The 25,568-nt window shown below is 40.8% G+C and overlaps 1 protein-coding gene across 1 annotated transcript in view; it reads right to left on the bottom strand.

Moving 5' to 3' along the window:
* ECT2L (epithelial cell transforming 2 like) overlaps window positions 1-25,568 on the bottom strand; it is a 75,219-nt gene that overhangs the window by 30,026 nt on the left and 19,625 nt on the right. Inside the window, 9 exon segments of the mRNA XM_024739418.1 lie at window positions 4,193-4,321; window positions 6,041-6,116; window positions 6,186-6,315; window positions 7,283-7,451; window positions 8,258-8,413; window positions 8,416-8,511; window positions 13,251-13,287; window positions 13,289-13,337; window positions 13,339-13,398. Coding sequence (XP_024595186.1) covers window positions 4,193-4,321; window positions 6,041-6,116; window positions 6,186-6,315; window positions 7,283-7,451; window positions 8,258-8,413; window positions 8,416-8,511; window positions 13,251-13,287; window positions 13,289-13,337; window positions 13,339-13,398 — 902 coding nt within the window.

Consider the following 25,568-nt stretch of genomic DNA (forward strand, 5'->3'; position numbering starts at 1 on the left):
AAGGAAGCCTGACAAAAAAGCATGCATACTGTATGATTCCATTTATGGAAAATTCTATAAAGTGCAAACTAATATATTGTGAAATCAGTGGTTGCCTCAGGTTGGAGTGGAGAAGCAGAGTGAGAAATTGCAAAGTGGCAGGAGGAAAATTTGGGGGGATGATGAATGTGTTCATTATCTTGATTGGTTTATGGTTTCACATAGTGTGTAGACAGACATATGTCAAAATTTATCAAATTAGGGACTTCCCTGGTGGCACAGTGGTTAAGAATCCGCCTGCCAATGCAGGGGACACAGGTTCCATCCCTGGGCCGGGAAGATCCCACATGCTGAGGAGCCACTAAGCCCATGTGCCACAACTACTGAGCCTGTGCTCTAGAGCCCACAAGCCACAACTACTGAAGCAAGCGCACCTAGAGGCCGTGCTCCGCAACAAGAGAAGCCCACGCACTGCAACGAAGAATATCCCCTGCTCGCTGCAACTGGAGAAAGCCCGAGTGCAGCAATGAAGACCCAACACAGCCAAAAATAAATAAATAAAAATTTTAAAATCACTTAAAAAATTTATCAAATTACACACTTGAAATACTGTATATCAATTGTACCTTAATAAAGCTGTTTAAACAATTTAAGTAATGCCAAGAAAGATGAATTTTAGGTGTCTGGCTTATGCAGTAACTGGTGAATGATGATATCTTAAGTGAGGAATCCTGGGGGAGGGGGAGGTTTGTGCTGGGAGGCAATCAAGAGTCTGCTGTAGGCGTGTGAACTTTGAGATGCCCATTAGCCATGCAAACTAAACACCCACATGAAGATGTCGAGTAAAGGCTAGATATGAGTGCAGCTGAGAGATTTTAGAGCTGGAGACATAAGTTTGGGAGTCTTCAGCATCCAGGTTGAATGTAGAGTCATAGGAATAAATGAGGCTCCCTGGGGGAAGAGTGTAGTCATGGAAAGGATGTGAGCCCGAGATCAAGTCCGGGACACTTTTTTTTTTTTTTTTTTTGTGGTACGCGGGCCTCTCACTGTAGTGGCCTCTCCTGTTGCGGAGCACAGGCTCCGGATGCACAGGCTCTGGATGCGCAGGCTCAGTGGCCATGGCTCACGGGCCCAGCCGCTCCGCGGCATGTGGGATCTTCCCGGACCGGGGCATGAACCCGTGTCCCCTGCATCGGCAGGCGGACTCTCAACAACTGCGCCACCAGGGAAGCCCCCGGGACACATTTAAGGGTCTTGAGGAGGAGAAGCGGGAGCCAGCAAAGGAGTCTGAGAGGAAGAGACCCCTGAGGTAGGAGGCAAACAAGGAGAGGGTAGTATTGGGGAAAGCACGGGAAGAAGGAGAGTTTCCAGAAGTCTTCACCCTCCTCGAATGCCGCTGAGAGGTCAAGTCCCGGTGAGGATGGAGAAGGGACCGTCGGATTTGGGCACATGAGAGTCACTTATAGTTTTCCCAAAGTGATTTCAGCAGAAGGAGACCACTTGGACGAGCTTGAGGGGTGAGTGAGAGGCGAGGAAGGTGAGGGCAGTCAGCTAGACCAGCAGTTCTCCAAGTGTGGCCCCCGGGTTAAGCAGCATTGGCATCACCTGGGAACTTGTTAGAAAGGCAAATTCTCAGTCCCTGTGCCAGACCTACTGAATCCGAAACTCTAGGCTGGGACCCAGCAATGCGGATTGTAACAAGCCCTCTGTGAGTCAAATACACGTGAAAAGTTTGAGAACCACTGGTATAGTACGCTCAAAAATTGGTGAGACAAAGTTTACGGTCTCTCTTTTTGGTGGGGGGGAGCGAGAGGGGAGGAGCTACTACAGGTGTTCTTGATTTGATAGGAATAATCCAATGAAGAAAGAGGGCTGAGGCTGTGGGGGAGGATTTGAGCATAGGAATGACGTCTTGGGAAGGTGAAAGGCGATGTGTTACAGAGTCCAAGCGGAGTAGTTGATGTTTGATTCGAGCAGGGGTGCTTCTTCCATCGTAACAGAAGGGAAGACAGAATGAAGGTAAGAGGTGGGATAGGTGGTGGATTTTGTGGTGGGCGGTAAATTAAGGAGTTTCCTTAGGGAAGTAAAAGGTGAAATCAAGTGAGAGAGTTATTGAAAGATTGACTAAAGGAGAGAAGAGGGCTTCCCTGGTGGCGCAGCGGTTGAGAGTCCGCCTGCCGATGCAGGGGACACGGGTTCGTGCCCCGGTCCGGGCATATGTGGGCATGCCGCGGAGCAGCTGGGCCCGTGAGCCATGGCCGCTGAGCCTGCTCGTCTGGAGCCTGTGCTCCGCAACGGGAGAGACCACAACAGTGAGAGGCCCGCGTACCGCAAAAAAAAAAAAAAAAAAAAAAAAAAAAAAAAAAAAAGGAGAGAAGGGACAACATAGTCATTTTAAGAGTGGGGAAACGAATTTACCAAGGAAATGTGATAGGATTGCTTATCAGAGCTGCAATCCCATTTGATATTTATGCCATTAAAGTTAGATCAGTAAGAACAGTTGTATTACTCTTTCCAACAGTCTTCATTTCAGCTGCTTTAGTACAGGCAGGCATAGATTATGCAGATGGTTGTGTTTTAACCAGCATTGGGACTTAGCCAAATGAGCTGGGATTTGGCCAGGAGAAAAAGAAACAAAGAAGTTCAGATTCTTTGCAAGAGAGTAATGATAATGACGAACCATTAAATCCAAGTTTAATGAGGAAGGAACCAAGGTCGAAGCCATGGTGATAGAGAGTGAAAAAGTGGGAGTGTGTGCATTGGACGTCCTCAGACGAAGAACTGATAGAGTGGGAATACTTGAGTATATGATTTGGAAGTTGTACTCGGAGAGACAAATGCTTGAGATCAAGATTTCAGAGGTGATACAGCTACCGGGGAGGACAAGCTCAAGAGTGATGCCTGAGGAGGTGGGAAAGAGATTTGTGACTGAGAAGCCTGGGCCTTCTGACTGAACCAGGGGCTCGATGGTTCACCCAGGTGGAAATTATATTTGACACGAAGTTCAGCGATTATTTTGGAGCCCAGAATGGCGGTGGGAGATCCATTGTTTGAAGACCATTAAGTTTCACTTGAGACCATTTTTGTGTCACCAAATCTATTATTCTTTTCCCTTTTCACCCTCATTCTCTCGGCCTTTGAATACTTTACTTTCCCTCATCCTTTCTTTTTTTCCAAAGCAAATTTTAGAAAATTTGTTTTGCTCTCATTTTAAAAGTAATACTAGTTCACTACAGAAAATAGAGGCAAATAAAAGAGATAAAAGAAAAAGGAAAAAAAAAAGAAAGGAAAACTCACTCATCCAACTATTGTTAGCATGTTGGTATACATCCTTCCAAACCCCTTTTATACACACACACCACCACCACCCTCCCCGACACATACACGGGACTTAAGCATTGGGATCACACCTTCCATATTCTTTGTAACTTACTCTTTTCAAACTGATTTTAAAAGTAGGAAATTTGAAAAACACATCCAGAAATAGATGGTGTTAAGAGTTTGTTATATTTCCTCCTAGAGTTTTCTATGCCTATTTTCTACATAGTTGAGATTATGTAATTGTAGTAACTGTAAAAAAAAAAAATTTTTTTTACAATAATTTATACTTCGTTTTTTTTAAACTCCTTCCTATCCTTTTTCTTTTGCCTCATGGAATCCTGCCAGGGTCATGCTTTGTATGTACTGAATAGTTCAGTGAAATCTGAGGATTAAGAACTTTAAAACTCACAGTTCCCTAAGGAATGGGTAGTAAGAAACAATTTGAGAAACTTTAATTTCACACTCCCTCTCCTCTGCTTGATTAAAAAACCAACAAAAACAGACAAACAAAAAAAACATAGCCCATGAGTCCATGAATACAGAGCTTTTATTTAACAGATATCTGTTAAATATGGCTGATATTAGACAGGTAGGCACTTAAGATCATCAGCTACCACACATCTTTACAAGGCACTTCACCATTTTTAATACTCAGAAGAAACAGAAATACATTTCCTGGCTGGCTCTTGCCACTAGTGACTTTATTTCTTTAGGGACAGTTACTCTGACCACTAACTCTGATGCCCTTTCCCCCTAAATACCTGAGTATGTGAAGTATAAAGAGAAAAAAAATAAAAAATAAATGTGACTGAATCATTTGAACTGACGGCATTTTATAAATCCACAAAATACCATCACGAGGTAGGTACGACCACTACCTCTCAAAACTGACCTGATGCTCCGAGTCGTACAAAGAGGTCCACATGACCCCCTTCTTCTCCAGGGGCCACATAGCTTCCTAATTTCTCCCAGAAGTCTCTCACTTCAGGCCTCAGTAAATTTTTAATACCAATTTTATAGCCTGAGGGGGGAAAGATCAAAATGTCATATCTGCTCTAACACTGTCCACCATCATCTAGAAAATGAAACCAGAGCTGTAGGAACCAAAGCTCATTACTTTAGAACACTTATTAATAAATTAAAAACAGTGAATATGTAATCTGTGATTTTTAAAGACTATTGTTTTTCTTCAAAAGCTATAGGAAGAAGATAAGATTTCCCCTTCATTGGTTCCTTTTTAAATTATTTTGTTTTCTAAGAGGGGAAATTTAAGTGCATTTGTACCTCCACCACTCAGAGAGAAATACTAACAAATTATTTTCCTCTAGCTTTTTTCCTTGTACACACCCATGCACAGAGACATATATACTGCTTTTAAAAATAATAAAATCGAGATCATACAATTTTGTAATGGACTTCTTAAAAAGATTTTGGGGGCTTCCCTGGTGGCGCAGTGGTTGAGAATCCGCCTGCCAATGCAGGGGACACGGGTTCGTGCCCCAGTCCAGGAAGATCCCACATGCCGCGGAGTTGCTAGGCCCGTGAGCCATGGCTGCTGAGCCTGCACATCCAGAGCCTGTGCTCCGCAATGGGAGAGGCCACAACAGTGAGAGGCCCGCGTACCGCAAAAAAAAAAAAAAAAGGAAAGAAAAGATTTTGTTTTCCTCTTAATTATGAATTTTCAAATGATCAATGTTGATAAATATTTCCCATTTAAATAAATATTAAAACCACTGTTCCTTTAATTCAACAACCAAATAAACCTTTCATTGTGATATAGTTAATTCATTAGCAGCAGACAGGTTGGAAAGTCATTGAAGGCATTGATTTTTCCCAAAACTTCATGCCACTTTCTGGAGGTCACAGTTCAACTGAATAGAGAACCGCCACATGGTTACATTCTGGTTTTACCTAAACCTCCATTACATTCATAGTCAAATAAGTAATTATGGCATAGTCTTATGTAAAGAAGACAAATAGGAGAATGGGCTCATTTGATTCCAGTTTATTCACCCTAACTCTGTCACCAGTTATCCTCTGTGCCCAGCATTATGCATTTTTAAACATTAGAGAAACTATCTATGGCCCACATGGAGATCAAAACTCTGATCTTGCTTTCATGTGGATCCATTAAGCTAGCCAGTTGTAAATGATCAAAGTCAATTCCTAGATGCCCAAAAAGAAAAGTGATTTCATACCTTGAAAGCAACCATTTTGTTACAAATAAGAAATTTTTGCAAAAATTTTCTAGGTAAGCCATTGAATGTAGTCTACTAATGCCATCCCTTATATATGCGCTTATGTGTATATTAATGCATGTATATATACACATATATACATACATATATAAATACATGCTTCCTATGTCTTCTTTGTGCTTCCTTTTTCTTATATTGAAAGTTAAAATATATAACTTCATTATAGAAAGCATATTTTCATCTAATGGCACCCTCGTTAAATAGATCACAAAGTAGGATTTCTGACATTTTTCTTTTGAGAGATGGTAGTTATATGATATTATTAAGTTCCTTGGTCATTCCAAAGAAAATTTAAAATAATTTGTGTCACTTTGCTCTTTTAAGGATTAAGTGCAACAAATTCGATTCAGTAAAAATGTATTGGACACCTACTAAATGCAAGGCAGTTTGGGTCTTTAATACTTTTTAAAAAATAATTTTGATTTATGGTTATTTTTATTGCTTCTGATTTTTTTAAACTGTTTGGGTCTGTACATTTCCACCTAGATCAGACCACTTTCCTTTTAGAAGATGAATCATTTTCGTACACATGGTGACCAAAAGATTGCCATACGTCCTCTAGGGGAGATGAAAAAGACCCGATTCAAAACAGGACTGGCCTCCTAACACACTCTGTACCTAATATGCAGGAATCCTAGATGATATTACTATGAAGTGTGGCTGGAGAGCATGTGAAGAGCTGCTGTCATTTTTATAAACTCCATGCCAATTTTTCTTTGATAATAAAGGGTAGGAATGGCATCCAGAAACATTGCTTCTGTAGGGAAGAAGGGGGAATAAGTGAAGTTTTGATTTTCTCTTAATTTGACTTTGACAAGTGAGCACCAGTGTGTCCTCTGGACATCAGTTATCCTGTACAAGGCAAGCGGCCTCAGTACCTCTGTCTCTCCCTGCGGTTTTCAGGGACACGGCAAATAGGGTTCCTGGGCGAGTGGGTCCAAAGCTGCCCTCTGGGCCTCTCCTCCTGCATTTGTGGGATGCCAGAAAGGGCTCTTGGAACTTACTTTTGTGGGGCACTTAAAACCAATGTAGTGACATACTTAAGGGCTCAAAATGACATCTGTAGAAGGATTAGTCAAGAGATTTTATTTATTTATTTTTATTTTTTGCGGTACGCGGGCCTCTCACTGCCGTGGCCTCTCCCGCTGCGGAGCACATGCTCCGGACACGCAGGCTCAGCGGCCATGGCTCACGAGTCCAGCCGCTCCGCGGCATGTGGGATCTTCCCGGACTGGGGCACGAACCCGCATCCCCTGCATCGGCAGGCGGACTCTCAACCACTGCGCCACCAGGGAAGCCCCAAGAGATTTTAAATTTCCTTAATCACCTGGGCCTCATGATTTTCTGAGTGGTGTCCATTCTCTCCACAGTCACCCCTCCCCCATCACCATTCAGATAGGCTTACTCCTTACAAAAAAATTTCTGGAAAAATGTTACTTTTGCTCAATAACTTTATACAGAAAATACGGTACGTCCACAATATAGCCTCTTTGCGGGGTTAAGAATATTTAAAACGTAAATTTTGAATGTTTTGTATCTCCCTCTTCAAGAAGCACGTTTAAGACCACTGTTCTTGAAGATTAAGGAACTATTTCTATTGCTGTTTCATAGGATAAGAGCCATATAATTATACAAGATCCCTGCATGTTAGCTGAATTATTCTAGAATGAATTCTTGGTGTCATAGGATGGTCCTCCACCTTCAGTAGATGGAGGCTTGCTTACCGCTTGGGCAAAGCTTCTAAAGATGCAAAAACAAGCTGTTTCTCCAAAGTTTCCTGTAATCCCACTCGATCCCTCACAGTTTGGGAGAGACGTGGTTGGCATTTGGATTCGAACAATCTAGAGCAGCATGTTCCATTCACCCAAGGGGGTCGAACTTTGAACAAATCTTCTGAAAAACAAACAGCAGCAGGCTCGGCTGTTTACTTCATGCTTCTCCCAGCCAAGTCTACACAGTTAATGGCATAAAAATAAAGCTGTTCCAAGGCAGTATTCCAGATGGCAGTAATTAGAGCCACTTTTTACACTCTTTGGTTTTCTTATCCTCTCGGCTCTGTGGCTGCAAGTTACCAGTCACTTCAGGTCAAGAAACAAGCTCAGAGAATAAGCAACTCTTTTCTTGTAGAAACCAGTTCATCAGTTTGTAGGCTTCACCTCATTTTTGGCCTTCTTGGCTTCAAGTAATTTCCCATTTGTTACAATCTCGCAGAGGGTGAGTAAGTGAAAAAAAAAGATGGGAGAACTCAAATCAGGTTTGCTCATTACCTTTACACACCGTGTAAATCAGAAGGCTTAGCTCAGAGAGTGTCTCATCCTTACTCCCTTTCCACTTAAAAAAAAAAATGTCATTATTCCTGCTTCCGTTGCCATTTTCGTTTTTCCTCCTTTTTCACCGATCCTAATTCTTCCGAATTGTCCTGATCCTATTTATTTGCTTTTGCCTGTATTCGTACTTCTCTCTCCTTATTTTTGGTCTCACAGAGGCACTGACATTTGACCTTACATATTTTATCAGAAATCTTTTTATTTTTCTTAATTAATAGTGAAGGAAAAAAGAGTTTGTCCTGAGATACTTTAGAGAATGCCACTTACAGGCTGTTTCAGAAAGACCTCGCTATCTTCTGTGGGAATTTGTATGTAAATCCATTGGTTTCTACAATACTTGGTTAAGATATAAAGTTGTAAAATGCCACTCACTCTTATGCAGTGCAATTTTCTCCCAAATTATTTTCCTTAGGCACTTTTCTCTTTGCCTCTCCTGTAGTTGCTCATCTTCTGTTTTGGGTTCATTCAGGGTCCCATAAAGAGCTGCGGCTTCCCTAGGGGTTAGCCAATGTAGGTTGGGCACACAGCAATGTAATGGTGCTTCCAAGCACCATACTCATTATCTGTTGGCGTATAGGGCAGAGACCATCCAAACTTCATGCATTTGGGCATCCATAAGCAATCCTTCAGAAAAAGAAATGAGAAACATAAGCTACAAGGACCATTTCCCAGTAATAATCTTTTCCGGTACACAGATCATTTTTTCTTATTACATTGAGATTTCTAGTGCAGTTGACTTGCCATCTAAACTTGACTCTGAGAAATAAGAAGCATACACCTTACTACACAGGAAAAATATTCTTTGATGAACATGTTTATTATATATGAATATATGTATTAGTCATCTTTGTACACTTATTCAGTGCTCTCATAGCATTTGGTTACTTTAACCCCAGATTTTGAGAATTCTGCTCCTAGCAATGGTATAGTAGTTTGTCTCAGACCAACCCTCCCACTGGGACCCGTATGGTATTGCCAATAGGCAACCAGTTTTGAGATATGAAAACTGCAAATTTCATGTAGTTTCATCTAATCAAATATTCAGACAAAATACTATAAAACAATGACTTGAGCTACCAATTCAATAAGGACTTGTGCAACCAAGACCTCAGAGAGGAGGGAATCCCAGAGAGGTAATATCCTGATTTGGCCTCACTTTTCACTTCAAGGCACTTGACAGTTCCAAAGTAAAACTAAGGCTGAGAAGCAGAGAAGGAAGTTACGACTGAAAGACTTAGAAGCTGTTAAGAATTTTAGGTATTTTTGCAGGGAAGAGAGGAAACAAATTTAAATTCAGGGCCCACTAAGGGAAATAGTCCTGGTAATGACACCAGGCTTTTAGCTGAATCCTTTTCAGTAAGGATGACAAGGAATTAGACTGAAACTAGCTTTGAAATACTCTCTGATTGAATTTGAGTGAGCGATTCCTAGCCTAACCAAATGCCAGAAGCGAAAGCAAGATCTCTCTGGAGGAAGATAATATCATCCGGCGACTCAAATTATTGCATCGATTTTTTATATTCAATAGTTGGTACTCAACCAAAGCTATCAGGCATGCAAAAAGACAGGAACTGTTTGTTTCTTCTTTTGTTTTTTAATAAATAGAGACCCTCAGAAGATCTAAAAGTTGTAATTATCAGACATGAACTTTTAAAAAGCCCTGTAATTACTATGCCTAAGAAATTAAATTGCTGGGTGGAAAATTTTGGCAAAGTAAGCAAATTGACACTCTAGAACTAAAAAATATAATAACAAATTTAGAAATCAATGGACCAGTTTAAGAGCGAATTAGAATCCAGCTTAAGAGATAATTGGGAAACTGAAAGCTAGGCCAGAAGAGAAATCCAGACTGAAACACTGAAGGCCAAAATGATGGAAAAGGCACATTAGAGAATATGAAACTTACGGGACATGGTGAATCAATCAAATGTATTGAAGCCCAGGGCTTCCCTGGTGGCGCAGTGGTTGAGAGCCCGCCTGCCGATGCAGGGGACGCAGGTTTGTGCCCCGGTCCAGGAAGATCCCACATGCCACGGAGCGGCTGGGCCTGTGAGCCATGGCCGCTGAGCCTGGGCGTCTGGAGCCTGTGCTCTGCAACGGGAGAGGCCACAACAGTGAGAGGCCCGCGTACCGCAAAAAAAACCAAAACCAAAAACAAATGTATTGAAACCCAGAAGAAAAAGAGAGAAAGTGGAGCAAAGGCAATATATGAAGAGATAGCATCTGAGAACTTTGCAAAACTGATAAAAGACATTAAAACCCCCAATTAAAAAATCAATGCAAAATACAAAACAGGATAAATACACACACACACACACACACACACACACACACACACACAAGATGGAAAAGGCACATTAGAGAATATGAAACTTACGGGACATGGTGAATCAATCAAATGTATTGAAGCCCAGGGCTTCCCTGGTGGCGCAGTGGTTGAGAGCCCGCCTGCCGATGCAGGGGACGCAGGTTTGTGCCCCGGTCCAGGAAGATCCCACATGCCACGGAGCGGCTGGGCCTGTGAGCCATGGCCGCTGAGCCTGGGCGTCTGGAGCCTGTGCTCTGCAACGGGAGAGGCCACAACAGTGAGAGGCCCGCGTACCGCAAAAAAAACCAAAACCAAAAACAAATGTATTGAAACCCAGAAGAAAAAGAGAGAAAGTGGAGCAAAGGCAATATATGAAGAGATAGCATCTGAGAACTTTGCAAAACTGATAAAAGACATTAAAACCCCCAATTAAAAAATCAATGCAAAATACAAAACAGGATAAATACACACACACACACACACACACACACACACACACACACATACACACACCCCTCCAGGTACATCGTAATAAAACTGCAGAAAACAAAAGACAGAGAAAAAGATCTTAAAAGCAGCTAGAGAAAACAGAAATATTACCTTTAAAGGACCAACAATAAAACCCCCTACTTCTCCAAAAACATTATGAAAGCCAGAGAACAATGGAACATTTTCAAAGTTCTATAAAAAATTAACTGCCAACCTAGAGTTCAAATTCCTGGTGGAAATATCCTTCAAATTTGAAGGTGAAATAAAGACATTTTCAGACAAAAACAGACTCTGTCAGCAGCAAGCTGCACTAAAATAAATATCAAAGAGAATTCAGAAGAAAATTGATCCCAAAAGGAAAATCAGAGATGCAGGAAGGTATAAAGAACAACAGAAAAAGTGGTTACTTTCATGGTGGTGCAGTGGTTAAGAATCTGTTGGCCAATGCAGGGAACACGGGTTTGATCCCTGGTCTGGGAAGATCCCACATGCCACGGAGCACCTAAGCCCATGCACCACAACTACTGAGCCTGTACTCTAGAGCCTGCGAGCCACAACTGAGCCTGCACGCCACAACTACTGAAGCCCGCGTGCCTGGAGCCTGTGTTCCATAACAAGAGAAGCCACCGCAATGAGAAGCCTGTGCACCACAACAAAGAGTAGCCCCTGCTCTCTGCAACTGGAGAGAAAGTCCACGTGCAGCAACGAAGATCCAATGCAGCCAAAAATAAATAAGTAAATAAATAATAAAATTACTTAAAAAAAATAAAGTATATATTCTGACCACAATGCAACTTTGAAAAAAAAAATTTTTTTGAAGTGGTTACTCATAAATAAATATTAACTATATAAAACAATAGTAGTAAAGCCTTGTGAGGTTAATATATATTTTTTTAGTTCCATAACAAGAGAAGCCACCGCAATGAGAAGCCTGTGCACCACAACAAAGAGTAGCCCCTGCTCGCTGGCACTAGAGAGAAAGTCCACGTGCAGCAACGAAGATCCAATGCAGCCAAAAAATAAATAAGTAAATAAATAATAAAATTCCTTAAAAAAAATAAAGTATATATTCTGACCACAATGCAACTTTGAAAAAAAAAATTTTTTTGAAGTGGTTACTCATAAATAAATATTAACTATATAAAACAATAGTAGTAAAGCCTTGTGAGGTTAATATATATATTTTTTTAATGTGTGTTTGTGTATTTTATATATGTATGTATGAGTAAAACTAAAATATTTGAAAACAAAAGCGTACAAACCGAGCAGGGAAGCAGACAGAGTTTAAGAGTTCTATGCTCCTTCCATTACCTCAGAGGTGGTAAAATAACCCTGGATAAGTGGTGTAATCTCTATGGTAGCCATAAGAGAACTGCTAAAGGGCTTCCCTGGTGGCGCAGTGGTTGAGAGTCCGCCTGCAGATGCGGGGGACACGGGTTCGTGCCCCGGGTCCGGGAAGGTCCCACATGCCACGGAGCGGCTGGGCCCGTGAGCCATGGCCGCTGGGCCTGCGCGTCCGGAGCCTGTGCTCCGCAACGGGAGAGGCCACAGCAGTGCGAGGCTCGCGTACCAAAAAAAAAAAAAAAAGAGAGAGAACTGCTGAAGAATTTACAATTAATCTAAAAAATATTTAAGCTAATCCTAAAAGAGACAAGGAGTAAAACAAAATATAAAATAATAAATTAAAATAGTAAAATGTTGGACTTAAGCCCAAATATATCAGTAGTTACATAAATGTGAACAGACTAAATTACCCCAGCTAAAAGTCAAGGATTGTCACATGTTAAAAGAAAACCACCACCACCATATTCTGTTTATAAGACATGTTCCTTAAATATAAGGACACAGAAAGGTTGAAAGTAAAAAGAGAGGAAACAGTATACCATGGGAACACTAAGCTTGGATTCATAAATGCTCTAAAACCAGGGCTCACAGTTGCCTTTTGCATGTGGCCCCTCCATGGAGAGCCAAGTATTCTCCAAGATCAGAATCTCAACATAAGCCCATTCTGGAAAGTTTGTATAAGTTAAAGGAGTAAATTATTGACTTGTATTTAAAGTATGTCTACCTTTACATTTCATTAAGTCTTTTAAAAGAAAAAGAGGAGACAAACAGGCCAAATGCAGAGATAATGGCAGAGGATGTAGATCTAGATTTATATTCTTCAACAGATGTTAGCCCAAGAGGAGCAGTTAAAGTTGTGGTTGTATAGCAATTTTTGAGGTGGGTTATCATGAATAAAACAATATCATGTAAAAACCAAAGTTTAAGTAATTTTTCACACAAAAATGGACTTCTTAACCAAGATAATTAGTTTCTAAATAACTAAATTGAGTATTTAAAGATTATTAAAATTACATGAATTATTAGAAGAGTGTATATCCCCCTGACTTATAAAATAAATTACTGTATTTAATTCATCCCCATTTTTTTCTCTTAGGGGTAAGTTAATTACGGTTCAGATATGCTCAGTTATTATCTTCAGGAAAGGGAGCTACCCCAATCACCTCATTACAGATGACAGCTGCATTTGGGCCCTATTACTAGGAAATTACAAGTGGTAAAGCTGTTCAGTTAAAAATTTCCAGGGCCAGCTGACTTGTGCCAGCTGCACACAAATCTTTTGGAAAGGAAAAGATACATAGAGAAATGAAGCATGGTAGAGAAATCCACTTTGGCCACTTGCATCCTTTCTGAAAACCAGTCTTGGACAACCCTAAAAAGAAAAATGCAGAAATTTAGTTCAGATCACTAATATCTAAAATTGATTAAAATCCAGTATAAATATTGGTCACTGTTCTTTCTCTAGTGTTCTACCTATTAAAAAATTAAGTCCTAAATAACATAAGGCTAGATTTTTAAGTATCCACTTTCAATGATCCACTCTAAAGAGCAAGATGCACTACAAAAATATCTAAAATCCACAGGGGAAAAAAGTCTGAAATAAACATAGTTGTTTGATATAAATATGGGTCTTTTCCTTTTTCTTTACCCAAATTCAATAAATCAGCAAGTCCTGTCGGCTCTATAGATATATATGCCCCAAATATGTCCCCCATCCCAGCCACTTCTCTCCACCTCCCAGCCTTCACTCTAGTCAGGGCACCTCCACCTCTCTCCTGGGCGGTTGCAGCTGCCTCCTGATTGCCTCCCTGCTTCCACTCCAGTCTTCCTAGAGCCCATTCTCCACACAGCAGCCCAAGTGGTTTATAAAAATGTAAATTAGATAATGTCACTCATGCAATGAAAACCCTACAGTGACTTCCCAATGCAATTAGAATAAAAACCTATAGCTCCATCACACTTAGTAGTGAAATAGTAAACACCTTCCTCCTAACAAAGCAAGGTTGACTACACGCTCTACTTTAACATGGAATAGAGGTTCTAGCCAGTTCAATAAGGAAAGAAAAAAATAATGAAAGGTATACGTATTGGAAAGGGAGCAGTAAACTGTCTCAATTCATGTACCATGTACGTGGAATCTATAAAACAACTATTTAAATTGTTGAACTTATTAATAAGACATTGTTGCTAATTTTCTTTTTTTTTCAAATGTTTATAGAATCTATAGCAACATCCCCTTTTTCATTCCTGATATTACTAATTCACATTTTCTCTCTTTTATCCTTGGTTACTCTTCCTAGGAGTTCATTGATTTTACTACTACTTGTAACAAACCAGCTTTTGTTTTCATAGATTTTCTCTATTGTTCGTTCATTTTCTATTTTATTGATTTCCACTCTTATTTTCATTTCTCTCTTTCTATGTAGTTTGGGTGTAATTTGCTATATTTTTCCCCTAGTTTTTTTTTTTTTTTAATTTAATTATTTTTGACTGTGTTGGGTCTTTGTTACTGCACACAGGCTTTCTCTAGTTGCGGTGAGCATGGGCTACTCTTCGTTGTGGTGTGTGGGCTTGTGGTGGCTTCTTTTGTTGCGGAGCATGGGCCCTAGAGCACGCAGGCTTCAGTAGTTGCAGTGTGTGGGCTCAGTATTTGCAGTGCACAGGCTTAGTTGCTCCTTCCCAGACCAGGGATCGAACCCGTGTCCCCTGCATTGGCAAGAGGATTCTTAACCACTGTGCCACAAGGGAAGTCCCTCCCCTAGTTTCTTAAGGGGGAAGTTGAGATCATTAATTTTAAATGCTTTTTCTCATTAACATAAACATTTACATTATATTGTTTTCCCTCTAAGCTGTGCTGCAGACCACATGCTTAGCTATGTTGTATATTCATTGTCATTCAACTTGAAATATTTTCTAATTTCCCTTGTGATTTCTTCTTTGACCATAGGTTATTTATAAGTGCTGTTAGTTTCTAAATGTTTGGCGATTTTCTAGATGTTTTATTTTTATTAATCCCAAAATTTATTGCATTGTTGTTAAAGAATATACTTAATAAGATTTCAACCATTTTGAAATGTATTGAGTCTTAGTTTGTGGACCAGGAAATGAAGTATAAAGGTATAAATGTTACTTTGCTCATAAAAAGAACATATATTTGGAAATTGTTGTGTCTAGTTTCTATAAATGTTAGTTCAAGGTGGATAAGAAGATTGCTCCGTTCTTCTATATTCATACTGATTTTTTTCTTTAGCTCTATTCCATCAGTTTTTGTTTCATGTAATGTGAAACTCTGTTATTTGGTACATAAACATTTATAATTGTTATGACTTCTTGATGAATTGTTACTTTTCTTATTATAAAATGTCCATCTCTACCTATCTCTCTGGTAATACTCCTTGTCTTGAAGTCCATTTTGTCTGATATTAATATTGCCATCCTACTTTTATATGCTTACTATCTGCATGGTGTATCTTTTCCTATCCTTATACTTTACCAATCAGTGCCTTTATATTTAAAGTGTATCCCTCGGGGCTTCTCTGGTGGCACAGTGGTTGAGAGTCCGCCTGCCGATGCAGGGGACGCGGGTTCGTGCCCCGGTCCGGGAAGATCCCACATGCCGCGGAGCAGCTGGGCCCGTGAGCCATGGCCGCTGAGCCTGCGCGTCCAGAGCCTGTGCTCCGCAACGGGAGAGGCCACAACAGTGAGAGGCCCGCGTATCGCAAAAAAAATAAATAAATTTTAAAAATAAAGTATATCCCTCATAGTCAATGAAATGTTTTTTAGCTCATTTGACAACCATTGCCTTTATTTGAGGGTTTAGTCTGCTTGTATTTAATATAATTATGGTTATAGTTGAACCCAAGTCTCAATTTTGTTATTTGGTTGTCCCATCTGTCTTATGAGCCTTTATTCCTCCTCTCCTGCCTTGGTTTGCGTTAATACATATTTTTGTATTTCATTTTAATTCCTTTATTAGCTTTTTAGGATATCTTTGCGTTAGTTTTATAAGTTGTTGCTAGGAAGTATAATATGCATCTTTAATTTTTTGTGGTCTACTTAGAGGTAATATTCATATAAAATTAAAGACCAGTGCAACAATATAATTCTCGCCATCGTTTGTGCTTTTGTTGTCATCTCTACTGCATCTACTTATGTTATAAACCCCACAATACATTGCTTTTGCTTTAAATAGTCATATGTCTCTAAAATAACTTCAAAATTTTATATCTTCTCACACATTTATCATTTCCTGTTCTCTTCATTCCTGTTTATAAATCCATGTTTCCATCTGGTATCAATTTCCTTAGCCTGAAGAGCTTCCTTTAGCATTTCTTTACTGCAGGTCTTCTGACAACAAATCTTGTCAGTTTCCTTTTATTTGAAAATGTCTTTATCTCACAGTAATATTTGTAATACTATTATGACCCCATTAATTAATTCAAATAATTATCATCCTGTAGCCAATCTGGTTTCTGCTACATCCTATTTTTCTTCTTCCTCCCTCATGCCGATATCATTTTAAAGCAAATCCAAGACATCATATAATTTCTTTTTTTTTTAATTATACTTTTTAAAAATTTATTTATTTACTTTTGGCTGCGTTGGGTCTTCGTTGCTGCACGTGGGCTTTCTCTAGTTGCAGCGAGCGGGGGCTACTCTTGTGGTGCGCGGGCTTCTCATTGCCGTGGCTTCTCTTGTTGCTGAGCATGGGCTCTAGGTGAGAGGGCTTCAGTAGTTGTGGCGTGTGGGCTTAGTCGCTCCACGGCATGTGGGATCTTCCTAGACCAGGGATAGAACCTATGTCCCCTGCACTGGCAGGTGGATTCTTAACCACTGCGCCACCAGGGAAGTCCCAAGACATCATATAATTTCATCCATAAATATTTCAGTGTGTATCGATAAATATGTTGTTTTTTGGTTTGGGGGGTTTTTTTTGGCCGCACCTCGCGGCTTATGAGATCTTAGTTCCCCGACCAGGGATAGAACCCAGGTCCTTGGCAGTTAGAGCATGTAGCCCTAACCACTGCACCACCAGGGAATTCCCTATCACTAAATAATAATAATAAAAAAATTTTAAACATATACTGCATATAATACTATCATCGTACCTTAACATTCAACAATTTTTTTTGTTTTGTTTTTTTTGTTTGTTGTTGGTTTTTTTTTTGCGGTACGCGGGCCTCTCACTGTTCTGGCCTCTCCCGTTGCGGAGCACAGGCTCCGGACGTGCAGGCTCAGCGGCCATGGCTCACAGGAGCAGCCGCTCCGCGGCATGTGGGATCTTCCCGGACCGGGGCACGAACCCGTGTCCCCTGCATCGGCAGGCGGACTCTCAACCACTGCGCCACCAGGGAAGCCCCTCAACAATTTTTTAATGTGACATTCATAAAGAAAACTTTAAATATGACATCCATCAAGAAAGACTTGTAAGTGAGGATCCAGAAGAAGTAAACTTCTTACAAGCATGCCACCTAAGTACAGACAGATCTTGAATGAATACGGAATCCAAGACCCTACTCGAGTGGTCATCTTGGAAGCTATATAGATCTTAGGCCAAAGAAACGTTTCATGGCCCATGAAGGATGTACTGCTGGCTCTGCAGCTAACAACTGTACACAAGAAAGGACACTGAATACCTGATTGTCCTCTGTATATAATTAGCAATAAACATCTGCTACAGCCCCAAGCCACCAGATAGCAATCCAGGTATGAGTAAATCTAGCTTTTCCCTGAAACTCCTGATTTCCTCCAAACTCAGCAGAATTACAGATATTTGTGGCCGATCTCACGGCTGATTGGAAACTTTGGTATAAGAACCTACCAGAACTCATTTACCTAAGGCCACTGGGAATACAAGACTTCTTCTCGCTACTAAGTGGCTACTGCTGCCCAATTACTGGGTCCTAATGGACTCAGATTAACTCACTGAAAGAAAAGTGGTAACTGAACAGACTTCATCCTGCAGCGGATCTTCTCTGACCTGAATTCCCATAGAGTGGGTCAAGCCTCAGAAAGTTTCAATGTGAAATGAAAATGACACCTCCAATTAGGTACAAACAAGACCTTAGTTACCCTCACCAACACATTGTTGAATATCCATTAGACCCAGAGACAGTCTTGACCATGAATTAACAAACTTTTGGCTTAACTGGAGCCTCACTTACAAGTCTTGGGAAAGGAAATGTTCTACCTTGCTACACAACACCAATTCATACACGTAGAAGGAATTAAGAAATGAGAAAATCACCACTTGGTAGCTATCACAGTAATAAGTGCTTCAGGTAAGAATCATCAATGTATGCTAAAACTAGTAAGTAAAAGTTTGACGAGGAAAACAATACTTGCATAGATTCAAATACTTTTTAATTAAGTTAAAACTAATCACTCAAATACTTCTTAGTTACTTATTAATTAATAAATACTTAATAATTAACCGTCTTAACCAAGTGGTAAAGTTAAGATCATAAACAGTAGGACAAATTGACATGCTATTCCCCCAGTATGATCCACTGAGAAGAACATAGCATTAAGTCTGTGTTATTCCTGCCAAGAATGTATGACCTCAATGTCGTCTTGAGGAAATATCAGCCAACCACAAACTGAAGGTCATTAAACAAAGTAGCAGATCTATGCTCTTCAAAAGTGTCAAGGAAGAAAAGATGAGGAAAAACTGAGCAGTTGCTCCACATCGAAGGTGGACGTAGAGACATGAAAACTAAATACAACAGATGACCTTAGATTGGATTTTGGACTGAGAAGGAAAGGACGATTATAAAGGACACTGTTGGAACAATCAGGAATATTGAATGGAGTCTGTGCACTGGACAGTAGTGCTGAACCAATGCTGATTTCCCAACATTGCAGGATGTACTGTGAGTTTTCAGCAGTGTGCTTGCTTTTTGGGAATCATACTGAAATGCTTAGGGTTAGTGGGGCATTACGTTTACAACTCACTCTCAAATATTTGAAATAATAAGGTAAAAATGTGAACAATCAAGGAATCCAGATGAAAAGTTTAGAGGAATTGTTTACACTATTTTTGTAAGTTAAACATTATTGTAAAAAGTGGGTTTTTTTGTTGTTTTCTTGTTTGTTTTTAAGAAGCAGCTACCTGCTTCAGTTCCAAGGTTTAATGATTGCCTGTTATTTTTGTGTGTTTCTTACTCCCCTGACTTTAAGTCACTGCTTTTTCTTGGTCCTTGTCCATGCAGCTTGTCATAACTGGAGACAAAACAGAGTGGCCTAAAATGAACCTGTTGGCAGGGCAGTCTGGAGAGAGGGTGGGAGTCGGGGTGTAAGTGGGAGGAAAAAGAACGGAGCTGTGTGTGTGCTGACAGCACAGGGTACTCACAGGCAGAGGTGTCCCTTAGGGGTCTTCTCAGTATTGATAGAGATTAACGTTCAAACTGAATGAGACTTGTGACCACACCAAGGACAGTTAATCCCAGTGGATTCGTGACCTTAACTCCTGCTTCATAGTCATTCCACTGGCCCTTGAGAGACAACTTGTTCTCATTTGGAACTCTAAGATCAATAAAATAAGATGCAAAACAGAAACGTTTTCAGCCTCCTTTTCAGAGATGGGTCTCAGTATCTTCAGAGTCTTTGTGCCCACCCTCACAGCATCTACTGTTCCATCCCAGCCAAGCAAAAGAATTGAGCCTGAATTGCTTTTTAAAGTAAACCTTAATCATACATATTTTATATTTGTTCCTAGTCTGTGCTGCTGCAAGGACACATTCGAGTGTAATGAATTTTAAGCAAGAAGGAAAGAAAATGCTTCAGTCACATTAAAAAAAAAAAGTCAGTACATGAGGAGCAGAGAACTAGGGTGGTTTGCGGTAATGACATTGTGGCTCATTGCATTTTAGTTAATGTCACAAAGTAAGAAATCCGTGAAGAGAAATACCAGCATGTGAGGAGACAGTGAAGAAAATGTGCTTTGCTCGTTTGTTGTGACAAAGATAGCTTCATTGGAATAATTCATGATAGCGCCTTGCAGCGCCACGCACAACGTGTGCTTTGCAAAACTAATAAGCTTAGCGATATGGGACTTGAATCTAATTCTCTGCTCTGAAGTTTGTGATAAGAAATAGAAGGACGCTGCCCGAATTGTGATGAAATGGCTGAGGAGCAGATGGGGGAGGTGACCTGGAGAGGGCCGAGTGCCTTTGGCAGGTCCCTGCACTCTAGTGGCCCAAGCGGCACCTCCCCGTCTTGTCTGGTGGCTTGACACACGCTCCATGGCGTGGTAAGGGTCTGTGTTGGGTGGATTTCCACATGGAGGCCAGTGTCACACAGCATAACGACCAGGTCTGGGGTGGACAGAAAATGCAGAACCGTGCGCTGAGCTCTCCAGTGAGTGAGAGCAAAGCTGGGTGTGGGTACAGCAATAAGGAGGGCGACTGAAGGGTTTTTTATTTTAAGCTTTAAAAATAATTTATATATTCTGATTTGTAAATAGTTAAATGGGTACATAAAAGCATAAAAAATTAGGTTACACTTAGTTGGTACAATTATGGGTGATTGGTAGTTTCCTCTTTTCGCTTATTTAAACTTTCCAGTGTGTCTCCAAAGGCCTGATTTTACCACTGAATGGTAAAAAATGTCTTGTCTATTTCCTACACATCCTTCAGAATCCAGCCTAAATGTCAAATCCTCAGGGAAGGCTTCCCTGAGCCCCTGGACTAGGTGAGGTCCCAGTTACCTTTCCTTTGTCACTTAGCATCACCGTGGCTATTTCTTTGATATCTGTTGGGTTGGCCATGCCTGCCCTTGGGTGGTGGAAAATAAAGGATAATGCATGCACATGGATGTGACATCACTACACGAGTGCAGGATGACTTCCCTTGTGTGATTCTTATTATTATATGACTTGTGGCCAATGAAGCAGTAGGGTCCTGAGGAAGGAGTAAGAAACTTTCTCTGGAACCAGCATGGTAGATCCAAGTCACGTGGCTAGTAAAAAGCTATTTTTGCAACAATGTAGGTAACACTATAAGGCGATGTTAGTGGGTTTTTGGGGTGGTATTTCTGGGGTACTGCCAGAATCCTCTCACCTTCCCAACAGGCTGACCATTCCTGCTCCCCAAACACTTCCCCGTGGGACACTACTCTCGCCCACTGAGCCCTGCCTACTTCACGCCGTCTCATATTCTTTGCCGAAACCTGTATCCTTTACACTTGATGTTGATGTGCACTGAAGTGTAACCTAAGCACTATTTTTGTGTTTCCTTTCTTGCTGACCCTCAAATTTAGTCCTTTTTTGGACTCATTCACCATTTAAAGTCTTTCTCTTCCACTGGACTGGAAGCCCCATAAACAAAAGGTATGGCAGCCGTCTTGTTTGCTGCTCTGTCCCCAGCATCGGGTATGGTGCTTGTAACTTAGCGGGGGGTAAATAGATATGTGTACATTAGAATAAAGAAGGAAAAAAAAAAGTTGAAAAACAGGAAGAGAAAATCACTGCTTGTATTAATTTCCTGTTCATTATAACAAATTACCACCAACTTAGTGGCTTAAAGCAGTACAAATGTATTCTCTCAGAGTTTTGGAGATCACAAGTCTGAAATCAGTTTCACGGGGCTACAGTCAGGGTGTTGGCAGGGCTGGTTTTTTTCTGCAAGCTCTAAGGGGAGAACTTGTTTTCTTGTCTCGTTCAGGGCCTAGTAGCTGTCTCTATTCCTCAGCTCAGGTCCCCTTTATCTTCAAAACCAGAACCATAGGATCTTCAAGTCTCTCCATCTCTCCCATCATCACATCATTTTCTCTTCCGACTCTGATGTCTCTTGCATCCCTTATAAGGACCATTGTGATTATGTTGAGCTCCAGTGATGCAGGATAATCTCCCCAACACAAATTCTTAATCACATCTGCAAAGTCCCTTTGCTGTACAAGATAACACTCATAGGTTCCAGAGATTAGGGCCTGGACATCTTTGGAGACAATTATCCAGTCTACCACAGTGCTCTAACTTCTGAGACATGCAAAACACCCCCAATTATTTCCAGCGGTGCTACGTTGTACTGTCAGATATCCAGTGGGGTGCATGAACTTCCCTCTTGTTCCATTTTGGGCCAAGTTTTAGTCTACTAAAATATGAACTTCAGAGGGTAGGGGTCTCTTACACTCTGTTTAGCGTTGAATCCCACTCACCCAGAACTATGCTTGATATACAGTAGACCCTCGGTAAATATTTGTTGAATGCTGCATGAATAGACTTTAGCTTTTGTCAACCATCATTTACTTCCTCTTCTTTAGATAAAATAACTTCAGTTCCTATTTGGTGGTCCATGTGCTTCTACAGGAGCTGACTTCATTCCTGACTCCAAAAAGCACATGGTCAAAGCTAATGAAATTCATGTGGGTCAATCCCGTGGCCACAGCCACTGGCAGGAGGGGGCATGGACCCAAACTAGTCCAGAGGGAAACCAAACAGAGAATTCTTTTCTTCTGGACACGAATGAGGAACCATAATAATGACGCCATGACTGCTGAAGGCAGAGCAGAGGGCCAGAAAGAAGCAAGTCGTTTAATTGCTAAATCTCTGGATCGAGCTTCAACTGCAGCCAACCTACCTATGGGTTTTCCAATTACATGAGAGTCAAATATTTCTTTTATTATTTGTGTCAAGTTTAAGGTTACTTACAATGAAACATTCTAAAACCGCTAAGAAGTACTGCAAGTGAAACATGAAAAATCTACAGAAACAGAACAAATAATTTTGTTTTGCTAATAGAGAATAGGAGGGATGGGACACTCATACCATCTGTGTTCCAGCCTCCAAGAAGGAGTAGATGAAAAGGTGGAAGAAGCCTTGGGGCCTTTAGGTCACCCAGGCCTTGTGTCTTACCCTTGGCTGGATACCAAATCACCATGGGAACTTAGTAAAAACAGCTTCCTCAGCCCCATCCCAGGTGTTTTGAGCCAAAATGTCTATGGGTGAGGCTCATAATTCATGTTTTTAACAAACTCCAAGTGACTCTGGCGGGTTCACCCTCCTCAACGTTGGTGAACTTGGCGGCCCACTGGTAGAAGAGGCAGCCTAGAAGATCCTGATGGTGATGCCAAAGTACAGAGTGTTGAATACATGTATGGTGTCCTTAGGAGAATGTATAATCCTATTTGAAGCCCTGAATTAATTAAATACTTAGACTCTGCATGAGGGTCTGATGCGCTCTCTCCTATGTGTAAAGGACATCAGTTTGACTGCTAAATGCCTGTTGTTTTTCCAAACCTGGCTGGTTCTCAGCTAGATTCTGGAGAGTTGGTATAACAAGAGAAGTGACAACTAGATAAATGGACTATTATGGACCATTTTTAAACCTATTTATCTTCCTTTCACTTTCCTTAAGTAAGGGAAATCAGGATAGCTCCAGGGTTAGTGAATTCAAGAACTCAGTGTCACTAATGGCCAAGGATTTTCTATATTTTCACTTTGCCTGCTCAGTAATTTGCTTTGGTCCCTCCAACTTGTTCCCTGAGGTGGTTCCCAAATGACTGACTGTTGTGAGCAGAGATCTGCACACAACAGAGATCACAGGCTATAGGGCAGAAGAGGGCATGTCCTTCCCTCTAGTTCCTTTTTAGGTCCCTTTGAGAGTGAAGAAAACTCTCCCAGAAACTCTAGCAGCCACTCTCTTGTGTTTCCTTGGGCAGAATTAATATATACATGCCCTTTCTAAACCAGACGCATCAAAGAGGATGGAATGACCATGATTCTGTCCAACCCTGACTCACTCTTTGGGGGTCAGTGTGACCCACCACCCCTGAAACACATGATACCTGAGGGGAAAAAAAGGGTTTTGTCAGGAAGATGGAGAGGAATTGGGGAATGGCATGGGTGTGTGGGTGTGTGATGGACAGTGTCTAGCCCACTAAACAGGAAATGATGCAAGAAGAGGAAGGATCTCCAGCCGCCCAAGCTTCTTTCTGATCTACCCAACCCTTAAAGACGCCTGCCCTTTCCCTTCCCTTCAGAGCACTTACTTATCTCAGTCCTTGCTTCCTTACACTTGAGATACTACATGGGGATATTTCATAAATGGATAAAAGTAGTTTTAATATCTGGTAGTACAACTCTTACTAATTTTTTTCTTTATATTTAAATTTTTCGTAGCTGTCGTAGTCCATTTTCTTTTCCAGATTAGCTTTAGACTCCATTTCTCAAAGTCCATAAGAAAATGCCATTTTGGGATTTGTACCAAGATTGAATTGAATTGAAAGATTAATGTGGAGAGAATTGGCATCTTGAAACATAGCATATCTATCTATTTACCCAGGGTTTTTTTTTCTACTACCCTTTAATACAAATTTCTAATTTCCTTCATAAGGGTCTTGCACTTATCTTTTTAGTTTTATGCAACACACATAAGGAAGCAGAGCTGAGAGAAGGAAGAGAGTGAGTGAGCCCTGGTAACATTGAATCTAAGGATCTAGCGCAGCCTAAAGAAGACAAATCTTAAGTCAATAAATTCCCTTTTCTTCTTAGGCTGGTTTGAATTCCATTTCTGTTATTTGCACTTGAAAGCATTCTGACCATGACATCAAAAGAATACATAGAGAGGGTAGGACAAAAGATGACAGGCAGTCACCAGGCACTTACTCTGTATGTAATAAGAGCATCCTCCCTCTGCTTCTAAGACTTGCTAGCCGTTTAGGTCTCACAGGGAGCTACGTCTACTCTCATTCTGCCTCAACCCTCCTGAAAATTTCCTAAAGAGATTTTACAAGACAGAATGGAGACAAATGGTCTCTTAAAACCTTGTCTCCATTTTCCAGTGAACTATCTGTGGATTTGACCCTTCGCAGAGGGTAAAGGATACTTGGTAGATCTGGAAGCTAACATCCTGTCCTTTATGAATGGCTGGTAGTATCATCAGGGCTGCTACATTTGGGAAGTTGTGCAACGAACAAGTTTAGAAGGTGCCATTCACAGGTGACAGAGTGAAATAGCATCCCCTGGAGGTGTGCGATATGGCACCCTTGGGTACTATTACTATGCAAAATTCCTTTTGGAATTGCTTTATAGAGGTCTTGAATTAATTAAATAATGAAAAGTCTTCAATGAAGCAAAGTATTAGTAATATCCTATATTCTAAAACTTGTAATATATTGAAAAAATCCTTCCTCTGAGAGAACTACCAAAGGAAAGCTTTGTTCTGATTACCTTTTTGTTATCATCGTCATTAGGAGTGTTTTACACATCTTCCTTCATTCAAACAAGCATTTATTGAGTGGCTACTATGAACCTGGTATTGTTTTAAGTGCTAGGGACAGAAAGAGTTAGCAGAAAAAGTCCCTGCCCTCATGGAGCTACCTTCTAGTGGAATGGGCAGATGGTAAATGAATAAGCAAGTACTACGGTGTATAACATAATGGCAAGTGGAGCTACCATACTGTAAAGAGAAGTGAAACATTACAAAGGGAGAGTAGCAACACTTATAAAACCAGAAGTGAGGACTTCAAGTGCAGGGGCTTTGCCTAATGTAAGCCGGTGACCATCCTACCACCCACTCTCCCTCTGTCCCCACCTCCACCCAG

Source organism: Neophocaena asiaeorientalis, unplaced genomic scaffold (genome assembly GCF_003031525.2).
Source record: "Neophocaena asiaeorientalis asiaeorientalis breed wild unplaced genomic scaffold, Neophocaena_asiaeorientalis_V1.1 scaffold162, whole genome shotgun sequence".
In the NCBI taxonomy this organism is placed as follows: domain Eukaryota; kingdom Metazoa; phylum Chordata; class Mammalia; order Artiodactyla; family Phocoenidae; genus Neophocaena; species Neophocaena asiaeorientalis.